Raw genomic sequence first — 17,307 nt, 5'->3', positions numbered from 1 at the left:
TGATTCTGAAGATTAGGGCTTAAAAAATCATAGAAAAATTTAGATACCAATCAAAACTTTCAAAACTTCAGCACCCCCCGAACTTCTGAAATTAATTTTCTGCGATGCAAGGGAAACTGTGGAAGTATGTGTGGTTGCCTAAAAGCAGGTCTCAAATGCTCTGCAGTGTGCCTTAATTGTTCTGGTGAAACCTGCAGCAACATCATGCAACTATCAAAATTAATTGAAAAGTTCGAAGAATTTGAAGATGAATTACACACAATAATACCAATTCTAAATGCTGTTCTTCCGCAAACATTCTCTTTCAATAGTGAATTAGAACCGCAGCCTTGACCATCAAAGAAAATAAGAAAACAATAGCTGGAAAACAACTTTTTAAATATATAATTTATGCTCAATATGATCTCGCCTGGAAATTGTCAGTGAATTAGGCCTAATGGGGATACCACTTAGAAAAACGCGGCTCCAGACTCTACCTCATAGGTGGTCGGGAGAAAGGTCGACATTAAACTAATAATAACATAGGAATGTTAACAAAATAATAAATTATATGAATAGAAATATATAATAGAAAACTAAGCCTAATGGTTCGATTTTATCGTATTCTTACGAGTATTCAAGAACTCGGTCAACTTCGGAGTGCTGTAAAACCAAGAGGAATTAATGAAATTAAACACATTTATAGTGAAAATTGTTCGTTGAAAACCCTCTATAATATTGCTCTGATGTCTTATTATTGTAAAATGACCAGAAAAAAGTTATAAAGTCCAAAAGAAAATTTGTTCAAAAATTCTTTTAATGTCGTTTTGATTTTCCATTTTACGATAAAAAGTAATATACAGTCTATCTAACTTACTTACCGTTGCACGTCATTATCATTGACAGAGATCGAAGTTGACATAGTTGCCAAAGTATAAAAAATCCTGAATCCATTTTAAATCAAATAGGTCACATAATTATTGCAAAAGTGGATTATACAACAAAACAAATTAATATTTAATGTAAATAAATAGAAACAAAACAAGAGTTAAAAAATAATCTTGTTGAAAACAATTTGAGTCGCTTGTTTAAAAAACAACATAGTTTAATTAATAGTAAATAATAAAAACAAAACCAAAGTGTTAACACCGCAACTGTCAAATAAGTGTTACCAATTTTTGGCAAAATATCACCTTCGTTCGATTACAGTTACAGTGTGTTCCGAACAAATGTTCTTCATAAAAACGCATTATAATGCATTTGTACAAATTAAATGAAACATATTATTGTGTATTTTTTTAAGTTAACATTAATAGAAATCTTTAAATATTATTTCTACGCGTATATAATAAAATATGTCTAGTGGCTGTAATGCCAGTGTACTCGGCAAAGTGATTCTAAAAAAGAACACAACTACCGCCTAAATATTTCGTGTTGGTATCATGTGACCTCACGGGCTATGACGCGGATGACGTGCAACGGTAAGTAAATTAGATGAAGTATAAGTAAAGTGTAGACAATTTAATTTCCTACAAATAATGCCTTATAAAATTTTCTCTGGTGTTGCTAGTTTACGAGATACAGCGCGAAAAACCCTTGCACCCATTATTCCAAGATGGAGAGTATTCAACAACCCGGTCAACTTCGGAGCTCTGTAAAATCCAGAGAAATTAATAAAATTAATCAGATTTGTAGTCAAAATTATTCTTTGAAAAACCCCTTATAATATTGCTCTAATGTTATTTTATTGTAAAATGAGCTGAAAAAAGGCCCAAAAGAAAATTTGTTCATTTGGATATATTTGTTTATAACTGTTTAACTCTCCATTTAATTTGCTACAAATAATCCCTAATAAAATTTTCTGTAGGGTCGCTAGTTTACGAGATACAGCGCGAAAATCGTTTGTACCCCTTTTTCCAAGATAGCGGCCGGGGAACAAGGGTCGCGACCCCACACTTGAACTTAAGTTTATTCTTACCCGCCACACACAACAAAAAAATCAAATTGCGTTCTGTCAAAAATGCAACACTAATGGAACTTTTCAATAGACTATAAGTGTGTCAGTAGACCTATATAATGCCATTTTTAATACAGAAAATATTCCCAAAGATTGGTTCAAATTAATATTTATTACATTACCTAAAAAATACAATACAAAGGTATGTAATGACCACCGGATAATGAGTGACAATCTTATAAGTGACACACTTAAAATATTCCTATAAAATTATACATTATACATTTACGACTTTTCAGATCTTGTTAAAGTTTCCCAGTTTGGCTTTTGAAATGCTGTGAGCACACGAGGAGTCATTGTGGGAAGACCCAGAAAACGATGGAACGATAATTTACTGGAGCCACATTGAAAAGCAGAGTATATGTCTATATAAAAAAAAGAAAAACGAATATATATATATATATATATATATATATATATATATATATATATATATATATATATATATTCCTTTTTTTCCATCGTTTTCTGGGTCTTCCCACTGATCGTTTTCCTATTGGAGAACCGTCTCTTGCCGTCTTTACTACTCTATTTGTTGTCATTCTGCTTATATGATCGTTCCATTCTACTCTTCCCTTTCTTACCCAGTCCTTGATCAACCCAGTTAGATACGGTAGGATATCCCTTTTGATCCTGCTGCATTATAAAAGGTATTTAGTAGTGCATTAATAAGTGAACCTTCCATATCTAGAAAGGCGGTAATTTAATTTTCTCTATTATTAGTGGAGTGACTGATTTTCTGAATTAATTTGTCCGGTGCCGTTTCTGTTTATTTTCCTTCTTGATATGCATGCTGATTGCTATTAAGATGGTGATCCCTCAACGGTTCCACCTTAATATGTCAATTGACTTCAACAGAAATTATGTAAGACTAATTGGCCTGTAGGATTTAATTAGACCGTTATCTTGTCGTCCTATTTTATGTATGTATACCTCCCTTACAGTTGTCCAAGTCTTTGGTATATAGCCTAGTGCTGTGCTAGCCCTGAAGATCTTTGTTAGGATGGGTGATAAGATCTCCAACTTTTTTCTTGTAGTACCATTGACACTATAAGGACTTGAATTCCATATTAATTCTGAATTTTATCGAATATTGAGGTATTGGAGCTAAATAATATGTAAAAGGGTCGGGATATTAATACGGGAGCCAATGTATGCATAGTGGATAATTCTAGAGGAGCAATTCTTGCTTCTTTAATAAAAATACAAAACTCAAGGTATAAAAAAAATGAAAAATGTTTAATTATCGTTTTAAATATTAAAAATATGAGTTTTATTTCCAAGGCACTGATTCTAACCTCCATTGTTGATTATTACTTCTATCACATTCATTTAAGACGAGTTCTTGAGCAAATTTTGTGGAGTTTCTTACGTCTAGACATTTGCTATTAGATACGTGGCGAATTTCATTAGTCTGAAACACAAAAAAGTGTAAATATATAAGTAAATATATAATTAATGTATGTATATATATATATATATATATATATATATATATATATATATATATATATATATATATATATAGCAATATCGTTATCTATTATCGAATTATTCGCTCTTGATCTATTCTGATTACGTATTATACGTGTTGTTTCTGGCGTATATCATCAAAAGAAGTTTATTTTTCTTTAGACCATGTCGTCATCATTATTCTGGCTTTAAAATTCTGTGTGGGTTCTATCCTCCTCAAGAATTTGTCTCCAGTCGTCCCTATCCATCACCCTTCCTCCGCCAAGCACGTGGAGACGCAAGAGTCCTTTCTCGCACGGTAAGGTATTCTCGCCCTAGTCAAATGCCGGCGAAGGGCCACACACTCTCTTCTCAGTTGCTCTATCTCGACATACCACTAGTAAGGCATTCTAGTGAAGGTGTAAGACGTCGAGCCCCATGTACCTTCCATCTAATACTCTGGTCATATACACCTCAATCCACCTGATATCTCCGGCACTTCGACAAGCAAGGTTTGGGTCTACCCCCAACGCCCGCCAATTCAGAAGCCGATGAATTGATGTTCCGTGCTGGTATACTCCGACAGTACTCTTTCAGGTAACCGGCCCCGCGGGAACGAAGGCTTTACGTGTCCTATAGAACACGGTGACGGCTCGTATAATTTTAAGAAATTAAAAATTTTGTTGAGAATTGAACTCTTGTGCCAGTAGCTTGGCCGCTGAACTATGGTGGCCGCATATAAATTTATTAACACAAGAGACATAGTTACCTTTTTATCATATTCCCACTTCTGCCTGCTAGAACCGTGACAGGCAACAATTCTGACTTTCATAAGTCCGGTTTTAGGTTTTTCTGGACCATCAAGACAAATCGAATCATCGGTCATTATAAACCCGTCTTTGGTCATTACGAACATTTCAATCTCCACGTCGTCAGAGAGGCATCTAGAACAAAAAACTATTTTAATCATATGGTGAACTACTTTAGGTTCATTGTATGTAATTAATGAACAATAGCCAAATATAATTGTTTATATCACGTGAACAACACGTACTAACCAATTCAGAAAAGTGCCAAACCGATGATGAAAGACACCCTGTAATCTTCTCCTTTATTTTCTTATATCTTTATTTTATTTTCTACTTGTTTTGACAAGGAATAGAATACAACAAGACTGACAAATGACTATTCTGTCATTTCAAGACAGAGATTTGGAAAATTCAAAAAGAATATCTTCATTATCATAAAAATAAATGTGTTTTGCTTTTCTCCATTTTTTCATTATTCTTATATGTTTTTCTACCTTTTTTTTCCACTGTATCTTTGATATCCAGTGAGCTATTGCTCTGAGTATTATCCTAAGATATTCTTAATGTTCGTCTATTCTTATTTTCATGGTTCATTAAAGTTTTCGTTTTCGGATTTCGGCTTGCTTTTTATATAAAAATATTTTTTATTTTCCATTTGAATTCTATTTTGAGATCCACTCTTTCATTTATCTTTGATCTATCCTTATTTCTGTCAATTGTCAATCTTTTTATTCACATATTTCTATATTTTTTCAGTAACATTTCCTACACACATCTATACAATTTTCATTGTCGCTTTGTACACAACCTGATAATTTAATCTATTTAAGACATCTCCTTTTCTGTGAAACTGAGATGTCTTTTCATTCTTATAAATTCAGATACGACTTCCTTCCATGATATTCTTGGATACCTAAGACTTTAATTACTACAGGATACTGGGGTACAGAATCTCGTTATATCCCTTATCTGGTTTCGTTCTACAATCACAGCTCCTATGATGTTGATGTTCAGTTGTCATACCACCTTTTCGGGGTCTTCCTAGTGGTCTTTTTGTATTGGGTTTATGTCTTTTTACCCTTTTCTCGAATATTCCATCTCACTACATCTTGGACTCCAGTTTCTCTTAATATATCATCCATTTTTTATTCTATCTCTGAGAGAAATTCGTCTTAACACTTTCATTTCTGTAGTTCTCATCAATCTTTTTGTAACCGACGTTTTAGCTCTTGTTTCCGCTGCGTATGTTAGTACTGAGCCTTGCACATTCTTTGTATATACGGATTTTGCTCTCTACGCTCATATATTTGTTCCTCCAAATGATATGCCTCAAGTATCGCGATATTATGGCTGCCTTGTTGACTTGTTTTTACACTTAGTTTGCAGTATAATTTTACGATACATCTACTCCGAGGTATTTGAAATGCATGAATATTTCAATTATGTGTTCGTTAATCATTTGTTTACATCTTACGCAGCTCTTGGCTATAACCATTGGTTGGGTCTTTCGTGGGATATTAACATGTTTAACTTGTGTGCTGTTATGTTGAATCTGTAAAGTAGGTATTGGAAGTCATCTTTATTTTCTACAATGATTACTGCATCATTCGCATAGCAGAGGATACTCAAAGCTCGGTTTTCCATTTTGTAGCTAATGTTGGTTTCATTGACGATTTCTATGATTAAGTTAAAAAAATTCGGACTGAGGCTATTGCCTGCCTGATTCCTGCCGATACATTTAGTTTTTCGTTCAGTCCATGTTTCGTTTTTATTCTTGTTCTATTACGACTGTTAAGTTCCCTGACTATTGCCATGTGTTTTTTATTAACGTTTTTCTGCTTCATGATTTGGATTACGTCTTTCAGTTGGACTTTGTCAAACACTTTTGTAAGATCCACAAAGTACAGGAAAGGGAGTTTGGTAAACCTATGGTATTAATTAACTTCTGTAACAAGATTTTTGTTAGCAGCTTAGATGTTAGACTGGACCAGCGTTATTCCTCTGATATTATGTGTCAGTTTTTAGCCTTGTTTTATATTAGTATTGTTATGCTTGTTCTCCATTGCTCTGGTATCGTACTATATCTTACCATCAGTTCCTAACGATTTTTTGTTTTTCATTTTCTTGATTGCTATTTGTAGCTCTTCACTAGTTATATCTTCGTCACTGTTAATACCTTCGTCTATATTTACGTTACTTTGGTCTTGTTCTTCGGTGTATATATCGGTGTCATTGTGAAGATAATAGAAGTATTCTGTCCAGGTTTCAGGTTTTATAATGTTTGTTTGTATCTTCCCATTTATTCTATTCTTTCTTTCCCTAAGCATGTTCAATACCTTCTTTTGACCTCCATACATTTCTACTGAGAATCTTCCCCCGTATGTTTGCTTTAGTTTCTTTATCTCACAGTTTACTTTGTTGCTCATTTCTATGTAAATTTTGTATATCTTTTTTATTTTTGTATATCTGAGTTTTGTTGCTCATGTATCTTACGTAGGAATCTCGTTTTTTCTTAGCTGATATCTTGACTTCATGTGTAATCATGGTTTATGGGTTTTTAGCTGTTTGTGTTGATTGTCCTTTATTGTCTCTGCGACACTATTTGTTATATAGCTTTTAGTTTTGTCCAGGATTCTATAACGCTGCCTATTTCTGTTAAGCAGTTCCGAGATACCATTTCTTCCACTAGTCTTTTAGAGGTAGAGAATTTTAGTACCCGATTTTTCCAAGGATTCTACATTAAATTTTGTCATATAGTTCGGTTTCGTTTTTTTCGTGGATTTATATACGATAATTCGTGCTTTGTATAAGACCAAACTAGCATTTGCTGACGATAGCGTTTTTACGTCACATATCTAGGGAGCAATGTTCTGTTAGTGATTACAAAGTCGATCATTGACTTTTGGCCTCTTCTTCTGCTTCTTCTTCTTAAGGTGCCGTGCATTTCTGCGTAGGCGTCCACCGTACATCGTCTTGTCAGGTGAGATGTGAAATAGTCAGGATTAAATAATTCTATTTTTAGCAGCATTGCGAAGCATTTCATAGCTGTGGATTCCTGTCCATTGTCGAATATTGCGCAGCCATGACATTTTTTTACGTCCCAGACCTCTCCTACCCTCTATCTTCCCTTCGAGTATCAGTTGCTGAAAAGTATATCTTTCTCCTCGTAATATGTGTCCCAAGTATGCAGTCTTCTTACTTTTTACATAACTAAAAAGTTCCCTATCCTCTAAGCCCGCTCTTCTGAGTACTTCCTCATTTCTGACCCTGTCCGTCCATGACATTCTAAGCATTTGACGCAGGCACCACATTTCAAACACTTCAAGTTTGTTAATGGAACTGGCCTTTAACGTCCATGCTTCCATTCCGTACAAGAGAACAGGCCACACTTAACACTTAAGCATCTTATATCGGAGGTTGAAGTCCAATTTGCGATTAGTCAGAAACTTACGAAGCCTCAAAAAAGCATTTCTGGCTTGTTAAACTCTGCTCTTTATTTCATTCTCGGGGTCCCAACCCTCGTTCAGCCAACGAACCTTTTGGCCTCTGGTGTTGTTAAATGTATATTTATGTTGTGGCTTGTGGCCGAAGTGTGCAATGTTTATATTAATTCATTATGGGCGCACAGGTTTATCAGGTTTATTTTTCTACGTTTTTGGGAGAATCGTTCTCTATCTTTCATTGATTTGCTCATATCAGGTATATAGATACTTACAAAATGGGTCTTTCATTTTGTAACCTTTTCTGTAACCTCCATTATATTCTGGTTTACATATTTAACTTCTTCGATGTTGTTTTCAAATTTCTTGTGAAGTAATATTACTACTCCTACCTGAGCTCGAGCATCTTTCTGATCTCCACTGTAGAATAGAATACCATTTATGATTTTAGTATCTTATGTTGCATTTACCTTTCTAGTTAGATTCTGATATGATTTCTTGGTATTTGATATTCCAGGATTCCTTAATACTATTAGTTCTGTGAGCAAAGTCCTTCTATATCACAGGAATGTTACTAGTCTCACCTGTGAATCCTTTTTCTTTGTCCGGGTTTAGGACCGGCAGTGATAGCAATTCAACCTCCTGACCTACTCAATCCACTCAATCAGCTACATCTCTACCCTGTTTTTTTTCAATTTCCTTTGAATATTTCGCTACAATAAAAACTTCTACATCTTACCTTAATAAATATGTCTTAGATAACTGTTTTTACTTATTTTAATAATGCCTAAAAGTATCACGTTTTCATTAATTTTGAGTCGTATGCACGAGATTTTTAGCACTCTTCGAAATACCAATATTTCGAAGACTTCGAGTAGTCTCGTACTATTTACTTATATAACTATATTTGAATCATAAAGGGTGATTCATTTAGAAGTTGGTTCATTCGGAAGTTCCAATTCTCCAATGACTCGTTCCAGCATTTCGATTGGTATTTCATCAATGACTCAAGTAATACTGGACTCCAATGTCTCAATTTTATCTGGTTTATTCATGTAGACTTTGGACTTTAGGTAGCCCCAAAAGAAAGAGTCTAGAGGTGAGATGTCACAGGTTCAAAGCGTGAAATAATTTGTTCACTGAATCGTTCTCGCAGTAAAGCCATGCTTTCACGAGCTGTATGGCAAGTGGCGCCATCTTGTTGGAACCAAATGTCGCCGAGACCATGAGCTTCAATTTCAGATACCAAATAGTCCGTTATCATAGCACGATAACGGTCTCCATTCATAGTAACATTCTGGCCGGCCTCTGTTTTAAAGAAATATGGACCAACGATTCCACTAGCCCATAAACCACACCAAACAGTTGTTTTTTCAGGGTATAATGGCAACTCTTGAACCTCTTTGAGTTGTTCATCACCCCAAATACGGGCATTTCGTTTATTAACGTATCCATTAAGCCAAAAATGGGCCTCATCTGAAAACAAAATTTTTCTCGAAAACAGTGGATCTTCTGAAAGCTTATCAAGAGTCCATCGACTGAAACGGTGACGACTCGGAAGGTCTGTCGGCTTCAAATCTTGCACTAATTGAATTTTGTATGCTTTTAAACCAAAATCCTTACATAAAATACGCCAAGTTGTTGAGTATATGACAAGCCTAGCTGTTGAGAACGGCAACGAATTGATTCTTCATTATTTTCGAGTACACTATCCGTTACCGCCGCTACATTTTTTTTCGGTACTTGCTCAATGTGGTCTATTTGGTCGCGTGTTATCCAATAATGAAAACTAGGTTTCAAAATTACTAATCGTAAAGCGAATTCTACATTCGGTAAGCCGATTATGTGGACCATAAATTGCTCTAAGCGCACGAAACACATTCCTCACAAAACTCCCATTTTTAAAATACAACTTAATAATTTCTAGACGCTGTGCCGGGCTAAGTCTTTCCATCATGAAATGTCAAACAATACTGAACAAAAGCGAAATGTCAGTTTGCTAGTATTCATGCACGATCTTCAATCAAATCCCCCCAAAAAAGTACCTATAAATGAATCACCCTTTAGATATCGTATATCCAGTCATAAAGGCTGAAAGGGTTGAAAGACTGATTATGCATTTTCTATTTTATTATAAAATTTTATGTGTATTTCCCTACTTAACGTAATGAGTTTTCTAAATTAGATAGCAATAACGAAAATAGGTTTTACTTACAGGTCCACAGTTGCTATGCCCATCGGTTGATTCATTAGATGCTTTTGATCTGGTTTCACTAGACACATATTCTTTCCTACATTCTTTATTTTCCCAAAGAATCTATCATTCCTAGGAAAGAAATGCTGCGGCCAAACGTTGTTTAAGTACCAATCGAATGAATTACAATTCAGTCTTTTCCTTAACTCCAATCTGGCTGTCACGTTTTGATCATCTCTTACCTTTCTAAAATAAGTTCTATGGTCAGAATCAAATAATTGTTTTAAAAAAAAAATTAGGAAGTAGGTAGTTCCCATTAGTATTTTACTCAGGATCTGTGATGTGAAACTGACCATCTTTTGACAATACCTAAAATTGAATGCGCCTTTGAAGAATCCGGAAGTTTAAAGGACGAATGTATAAAACTATTATAAAAATGAAACAAAAAATAGCGATAAAAGATATTCTTAACAAAATAGCTACAATTCTAATTCGCACTACTATGCTATTCGAAATAAAAGTCTCTGCAATAGAAGTTTTTGCACGTACTCTGGACGATTTACAAACATTAATGAATCGCATAACTGAAGTCAGCAATAGATACGGTCTAGATCTTAACATAAAAAAGACCAATAGAAGATCGAAACAGTTTGAGAATAATATATTGTAGCTACCATGATGCTGTTACTATATTCAAGCATACATCGAAAATGAATTTGAAATTAAATTTAATAGCCTCTTATCCATAAAAACTCATATAGATCAGAAAATATTTTATAAAAATGAACCAGTATTCCAACGTTATTGTAACAAGATGACTTTGACAATTAGACAACACTGACTAACTTTGATTTTTAATCTAAAAATCAATACTAAAAATTTATTTGTCACAACGATTATGGTTTAATTTACAGAAAAGTTAAATTTTACCTGGACTGTTCATTGTATTTGAAAAAAAAGCTGGACCAGTCGTCCAACCACACCAACGCTACTCTAGCCAAATTTGTATACAGAGTTTTCTCCAGACCACCCGGAAAGGAATACGGAGAAGACTTCCTAAATACGTGTCCTACTCGAGAACAAGGCGATATTTGAATCTTTCCACCACACTGCCAGATTCTGAACGACATTTCCAAGTTTTCCCCTCCCCAGATTTTCATATCTTCATCGTAAGATCCAAACTCGAAGAACATCTTCTTGTCCATGGCGAAGAGTCCTCCAGCCATAGCTGGAGAGTTAAATGGTTGAGTGATGTCTTTTTGGCGTAGTTTCAGCTCTGTTCCTCCAAGCGTGTACCACCTAGAAGTGAAAATATTAGAACGTTATTTAATCTTGTGGTAGAAAAAAAAATACTTCAATATAAGGCCCTTTAAGATACGTTCCACGTTATACGATTTTTCTTCGTTCTATGTGATTAAAAAATAAGGCTCAGAGCAATTTTAGCACGCAAGCTCAATCAATTTCAAAATTTCAAAAAATTCACACGCATACTTGAGGCTTTTACAAGACTTGCCCAGTTTTTACAGACCCATAGGTTGAGTGTACATAACCTAAAAATGCATTTTTTTCGAAAAAAGATGGCGCACCATACGGAAAAATCTGAAAAAATCAGAGATATAGTTTTTGATCAAATACACAAAATAAAAAAATTGGACTTGCAGCCACCTCCAAAAAAAGTAAAATTCGAAAAAAAAAATTCATTTTAAGGTTATGTACACTCAACCTACGGGTCTATAAAAATAGACAAATTGCGCTGTCTTATTTTTTAATCAAATACAAAGTAAAAATACGAGAAACTTAATTGAAGTTGTGTCGATGTCAAAAAATATGTTTAATCCCACCAAAATCCCTAAAAACTGTGAAAAACATGACTTTTGGGAGGGTTTAAAGATGTATCGCCCAATTTTTAAATCTCCTAAAGGCCTCATATAATTTAGAATATACATAACCTATAAAAACCTTGATTTGATCCCACCTAAAAAAAATAAAAACGAAAAATTGATGTTTTTGGGGGTAGAGGGTGGGGGGTGGGAGGATGGGGTGATAGGTTAAAATTGCGCTGAGCCTTATTTTTTAATCACATAGAATGTAAAAAAATAAAAAAAAATTGAATTCTGGGAGTGAGAGTATTTGGCCCATCTTATCGGGGGGGTACCCTTTATACCGAAATTACCAACACTAAAAACCACAGGTTATTATATCGTTACAATCTAAAAATGTTGACGATATAATAAACGGTGGCATTTTAATTAATGCTTTCATAACAATTATTTGCATTTTTAGAAAAACAAATATGATTTTATTTAAGCGCCAATATATTATACAGATTGAACCAATTTAAAACGGAACATACAATTTAATATATGTCTGTTTGAACTGCATTTGAAATAGTGGACCAATATAAAACTTGGACAAAAATAAATACATACCCGGTGATAGACATTGTATAAAATATCGTTCAACTATCTGTCTCCTTTAAAGGAAAGAGGAGCTTGCCTAATAGTCGGAGAGAGAGCCGAAATTTTGAACTGATCAGTAATATGACATTTCTCTATTGGAATATATTCATTGTAACTGGGTTAAGACTTTGCCTTACAGGCGGACGTCCCTTGTGGTACAGGGGGTGGCTATATAGGGATGAAGTTGAAATTTTTTTCGGAAAAATTAACGATCGATAATATGGCTGAAAATTTGCCCAGAGTAAGATCTTGGTATAACTAGACGAAATCCCAAAGGGCGGACGCGAGAGTGGATACATAAGGGGTGGCGGACAGGGGTGAAGTTGCAATTTTTTGGGGAAAAATTAACGATTAGTAATATGTCCGCCATTTTCATGGCTTATTATTTAGCCCCTAAAAACTCTAAATCCAAAAGGGCGGACAGCTGGGTTGGTACAGAGAGCCACAAAACGGGGTCAAATGTACCACTTGCCTGCGCATTTTAGGTCTCGGTAACAATTTTCAAACTGATTTTATTATGATATTTTTATACCGATTGATTTGAAAATTTGTATGCTCACTTCTGTTACTATTCTGAGAAGCGTCAAGTAGAGATTTCCTCAAAATTTTCCAAAAAAATTTCCGTAAATGAAAATTTTCGTAATTTTTTGAGGTAAAATTTAATTTGTAGAATCCTTTCAATTTTCTGTAAGTTATACCATGATTTTTTTCCAAAAATTTTCAAACGATTTTTCCGATAAGAAAAAAAAATTTAGAAAAACTTCGTCATTTTTCTCACTCTCATTGATGTTATCACATTCATCATCTTCGTCACTTTCACTTTCAATAATATCACATTCATTATCTGCTTCATTTTCAATCACTACTTCTCGAACTGATTCTGGCATCTGAGGTCCACTAAACCATTTGAATTTATATGTTTCATCTGCAAACTCCCAACCATGTTCTTCAACAATCAATTCTGTTGGTACTTTTTTATGAGCATTTGTCCAAATATTTGAAATATAATGAGCTCGCAGTAGATGTTGGTGTAATTCATCTTGACATGGTGGTAAGCTTGAAGCATCGAAATTTTTTAGTTTTTTTTAAGGCTCGTTCACATCATGCAACTTATACTGCCGGTTAAATAGTAAAAATCTGACATCGTTTACTTTTCTTTTTGGAATTGTTCTCGTCAGTCCTGTTCCATATAAGTGACTTCTTCTTCTTAAAGTGCCTATCCGTTCCGGACGTTGGCGATCATCACGGCTATCTTCACTTTGCTTATTGCAGCGCGGAACAGTTCAGTGGTAGTCGTGTTATACCACTTTCGCAAATTTTGAAGCCAGGAAATGCCTCTTCCATATAAGTGACTAAGGTTTCAAAAACTTCATTACAATCGAAGTCAGTTTCACCAAGTTGAATAAAAGCATCTTGATACTTATTACATTTAGCGCATGCGTCTAGAATTACTGATCTAAATGAACGCGCATCATTATTATTTTAATATTTTAAAATAATAATGATGCATAATTAATGTCCAAACAGAATTTGTAAAATTATAATTAACTAATGAAAAAAAATTCAATCAATTTGAAAGTTAAACAAAATATTGAAAATATCCACAAAGTAAATTTCAAAACTTAAAAAATTGATAATTCCACTATTAAATTGATTTTTATTAATAATTATTTGTAAAATGTTAAAGGAATTCTACAAATTGAATTTTACCTATTGATAAATAGAAATAATATATTTTGTATTTGATTATTAATGTAATAATAAATCAAATTTTTCTTATATCTGACCAATCATTATTTATGCAATATAAATTTAAAAACCTTTTTATTGTAATAAAAAATAAGTAAAATTACTATTTGTTATACCAAAAATATTTAATAGTTAACATTGTAAATTCGGCTCTATCTCTTGGACTATAAGGAAGCGATAAGTGGTTTGACAGCATAATAACTGCTTGTTTAGTCTAGTTTTTTCAGTGATTCTAGGCAACCTATTTGGGTGGAGTTTTGACTTGTTCTTGAATGAGTTCCGAATCCAGTAGCCCGCTGAAGTATTGGATTTTTATAATATAATTATTTGCCAACGTTGTGTTGGCCAACTACCTAGAGCGGAGTTGAGCCGAAATACATTGATTTCGTATGTTCCGTTTTAAATTCGTTCAATCTGTATATCCACAGCTATCCTTACCTAAACTGAAGATTCCAGTTAAAGGCACCCCAGTGCAACTCGAAACTCTTAACATACGCAAACGTATCATGGTTAATAATATCTATAGTAGGGCAAATGACAGTCTTCTTATCTTTATTTATCACAGACAGCAGTGGCTCTAACCAACCTTGGGTACATTCACAGTGAGCGTCTAAAAATGTTAAAACTTCACCTTCGGCTACTCTGGCACCTTTTAATCTAGCCTTGATGAGACCTACTCTGGTTGAACTGCGTATGATGATTGTTTTTATTGGTAGTGTTTTGATATAGTCGTCTAGGGGCTTTTTTAAGAATTCTGAAAAATCATACAAGTTAAATATTTCTTTTAAATTAACTTAAAAGAAATTCAACAACAAGCAAATAGTGTATTAGTAATTTGGCTCTATAAAAAGACTCTGTAAAAGTACCGAGGTAATTTCCCCTAAAAATATATTTAACCCCGCCAACACAACACATTCAAATCTCATTTCCAAATAAAAATATACCATTTGAAACTGCAGATCACAGTAGATTTGAATGTAAAGCTGCGAACGAATTCAATAATTATGATTCATATCTAAAACTAACACAAAGTTCATCATGCCTAATACATCGTTTTATGCTAATTGTTTAAAGCTAACTTCTACCTCCGATAGAAAGCTCCAGTGTGATGGCTGTAAGAAACCAATACACATCGCTTGTACGGATCTGCCTTGTCTGGATCTGAAAAGTACGTGGGAAATGTATACTTTGCAATGCATTTTCAAATATTGGGAATATTACTGAAATCAAGAGTCTACTAGTGAAGTTTAGAGCGGACATTAAAAAGAAAATTGAAGACTTTGATATTGAACTACCTGAATTCAGCAATAAATTAAATCAGCTTGATTCTATTACAACAACAAAATTTACCGATAGCCTTGTTAATGATCATGAGATCATCATAATAAGAATAAAATAAATTTAGCCCTAGAAATCATCGGATGTCAAGAAACTCCTGTTACACTTTATAAACTCGGCAAACCAAATCAAAATGAAGATTATCCCCGCATGATAAAAGTAAAAATGAGTTCTGAACACCACACTCGAAAAATTCTTCGTAACAAAAATAAACTTTTGGAAAACAAATCTACTGCAACTTATTCTGTTATTAATGACAAGACACCTTGCAGCAACTTCGTACTCGTAAAAATAATGGAGAGAATGACCGTATATATATATATATATATATATATATATATATATATATATATATATATATATATATATATATGTCCTCGACGCATCAAGGAATTTGGATATCGGTTAAAATACTTGGGAATTCCAAGGTTGGCCAAATCCAAATTTCTAATTGATTCTATGCAGGGAAATTCCACTTTCGCTACGTAAAACAAAGGATTTGTTTTACATAAAAGCAGGTAGATTTTCTCTCATCGGTCAGTCGAGCTTGCCTCTTCTACTGTAGACCTAGTCGGTACTATTATTGTTCCTACTAAGTTATTGTTTTATTTCTGATTTTTTTATATACCATTTTATTTTAGCATTATTGTATATTCAGACCTTTTCAGGTTAGAATAATACATTGATCTATATTTGTTCATGTACTGATTGTTTGATATTTTATTTGATTATTTTGATTGTTTATTTTTCTTGTATTTTGTGTCTAAGTTGTTCTTCCGTAAGTTAAGAACACTTAGAAATATTTATCTTGCTTTTTCTATTTTATATTTTGATTTGTACTTTGTCTAAGTAGTTTTTTCCGGTAAGTCAAAGAACTCTTAGAAATATTTCTCTGAATATTTGACTTGTTATTTTAATTGTGCGTCTAAGCCGTTCTTCTCCGGTAAGTCAAAAGAACACTTAGAAATATTTTCATAATCATTGTTGCATTATTATTTCCGATATTTTATCTAAGATATTTTCTTCCTTAAGTTAAGAAAATACTTAATACATTTGTCTCTTTCATTTTCTATTTTATGCTAAGTTGTTTCTTCCGTAAGTCAAGAAACACTTAGCAATATTTCCACATCTTTTCTGTATTTGATTTTTCGTATTTGTAAGTCGTTTCTTCCGTAAGTCAAGAAACACTTATGAGTATTTGTATTCTTATTTTTCCATATTTGATTCTCTTGTTTGTTTTCACTCTAAGTTGTTTCTTCCGTAAGTCAAGAAACACTTAGAAATATTTCCATACCTTGTTTCATATTTACATATTTCATTTATCTGTATTTCTGTCCTAAGTTGTTTCTTCCGTAAGACAAGAAACACTTAGGAATATTTCTGCATTTTTCTATTCTTTTATCTTGTGTATTTTACTTTTCATTCTAAGTTGTTTCTTCCGTAAGTCAAGAAACACTTAGAAACATTTTCTTTGCATTGTACTTTTATACCATTTTATTTTTCTTGTTTACTAAGTTATTCCTTCCGTAAGTCAAGGTATACTTAGACTATTTTACCTGTTCTGTTTTCTATTTTTGATCTGTTATTTTGTAACTGCTCCTTGGAACTGTTACCTATAACAGATACTTGTCACGGTAACCGTTATTTTATACCAGTAGAAGTATTAAACCATTTTATCAGTGACAAGCAAAGATGGTCAACACCCGGTCTAATTTCGAGGACAGGAAGAAGTCCGCAGAGCCGGCGATGGGTCCTGCAGGCCCAAACGCCCCCTCTCGGCAACATATATATATATATATATATATATGTATATATATATATACATATGTATATATATGTATATATATATAGATACCGCATTGAATAATTT

At 33.5% G+C, this 17,307-nt stretch overlaps 1 protein-coding gene across 2 annotated transcripts in view; it reads right to left on the bottom strand.

Moving 5' to 3' along the window:
* Positions 1 to 3,208: 3,208 nt before the first annotated feature.
* LOC140449007 (polypeptide N-acetylgalactosaminyltransferase 3-like) overlaps positions 3,209 to 17,307 on the bottom strand; it is a 48,390-nt gene continuing 34,291 nt past the window's right edge. For both annotated transcript variants that reach the window (XM_072542147.1, XM_072542150.1), the window contains 5 exons: positions 14,538 to 14,853; positions 10,822 to 11,190; positions 9,913 to 10,137; positions 4,218 to 4,392; positions 3,209 to 3,410 (listed from right to left, as the gene is read on the bottom strand). In XM_072542147.1, the coding sequence (XP_072398248.1) occupies positions 3,270 to 3,410; positions 4,218 to 4,392; positions 9,913 to 10,137; positions 10,822 to 11,190; positions 14,538 to 14,853 (1,226 nt within the window). In that variant the 3' untranslated portion in view covers positions 3,209 to 3,269. The remainder of the gene's footprint in view (positions 3,411 to 4,217; positions 4,393 to 9,912; positions 10,138 to 10,821; positions 11,191 to 14,537; positions 14,854 to 17,307) is intronic.

Source organism: Diabrotica undecimpunctata, chromosome 1 (genome assembly GCF_040954645.1).
Source record: "Diabrotica undecimpunctata isolate CICGRU chromosome 1, icDiaUnde3, whole genome shotgun sequence".
Classification (NCBI taxonomy): domain Eukaryota; kingdom Metazoa; phylum Arthropoda; class Insecta; order Coleoptera; family Chrysomelidae; genus Diabrotica; species Diabrotica undecimpunctata.
This window is presented reverse-complemented; position numbering and strand designations above follow the sequence as displayed.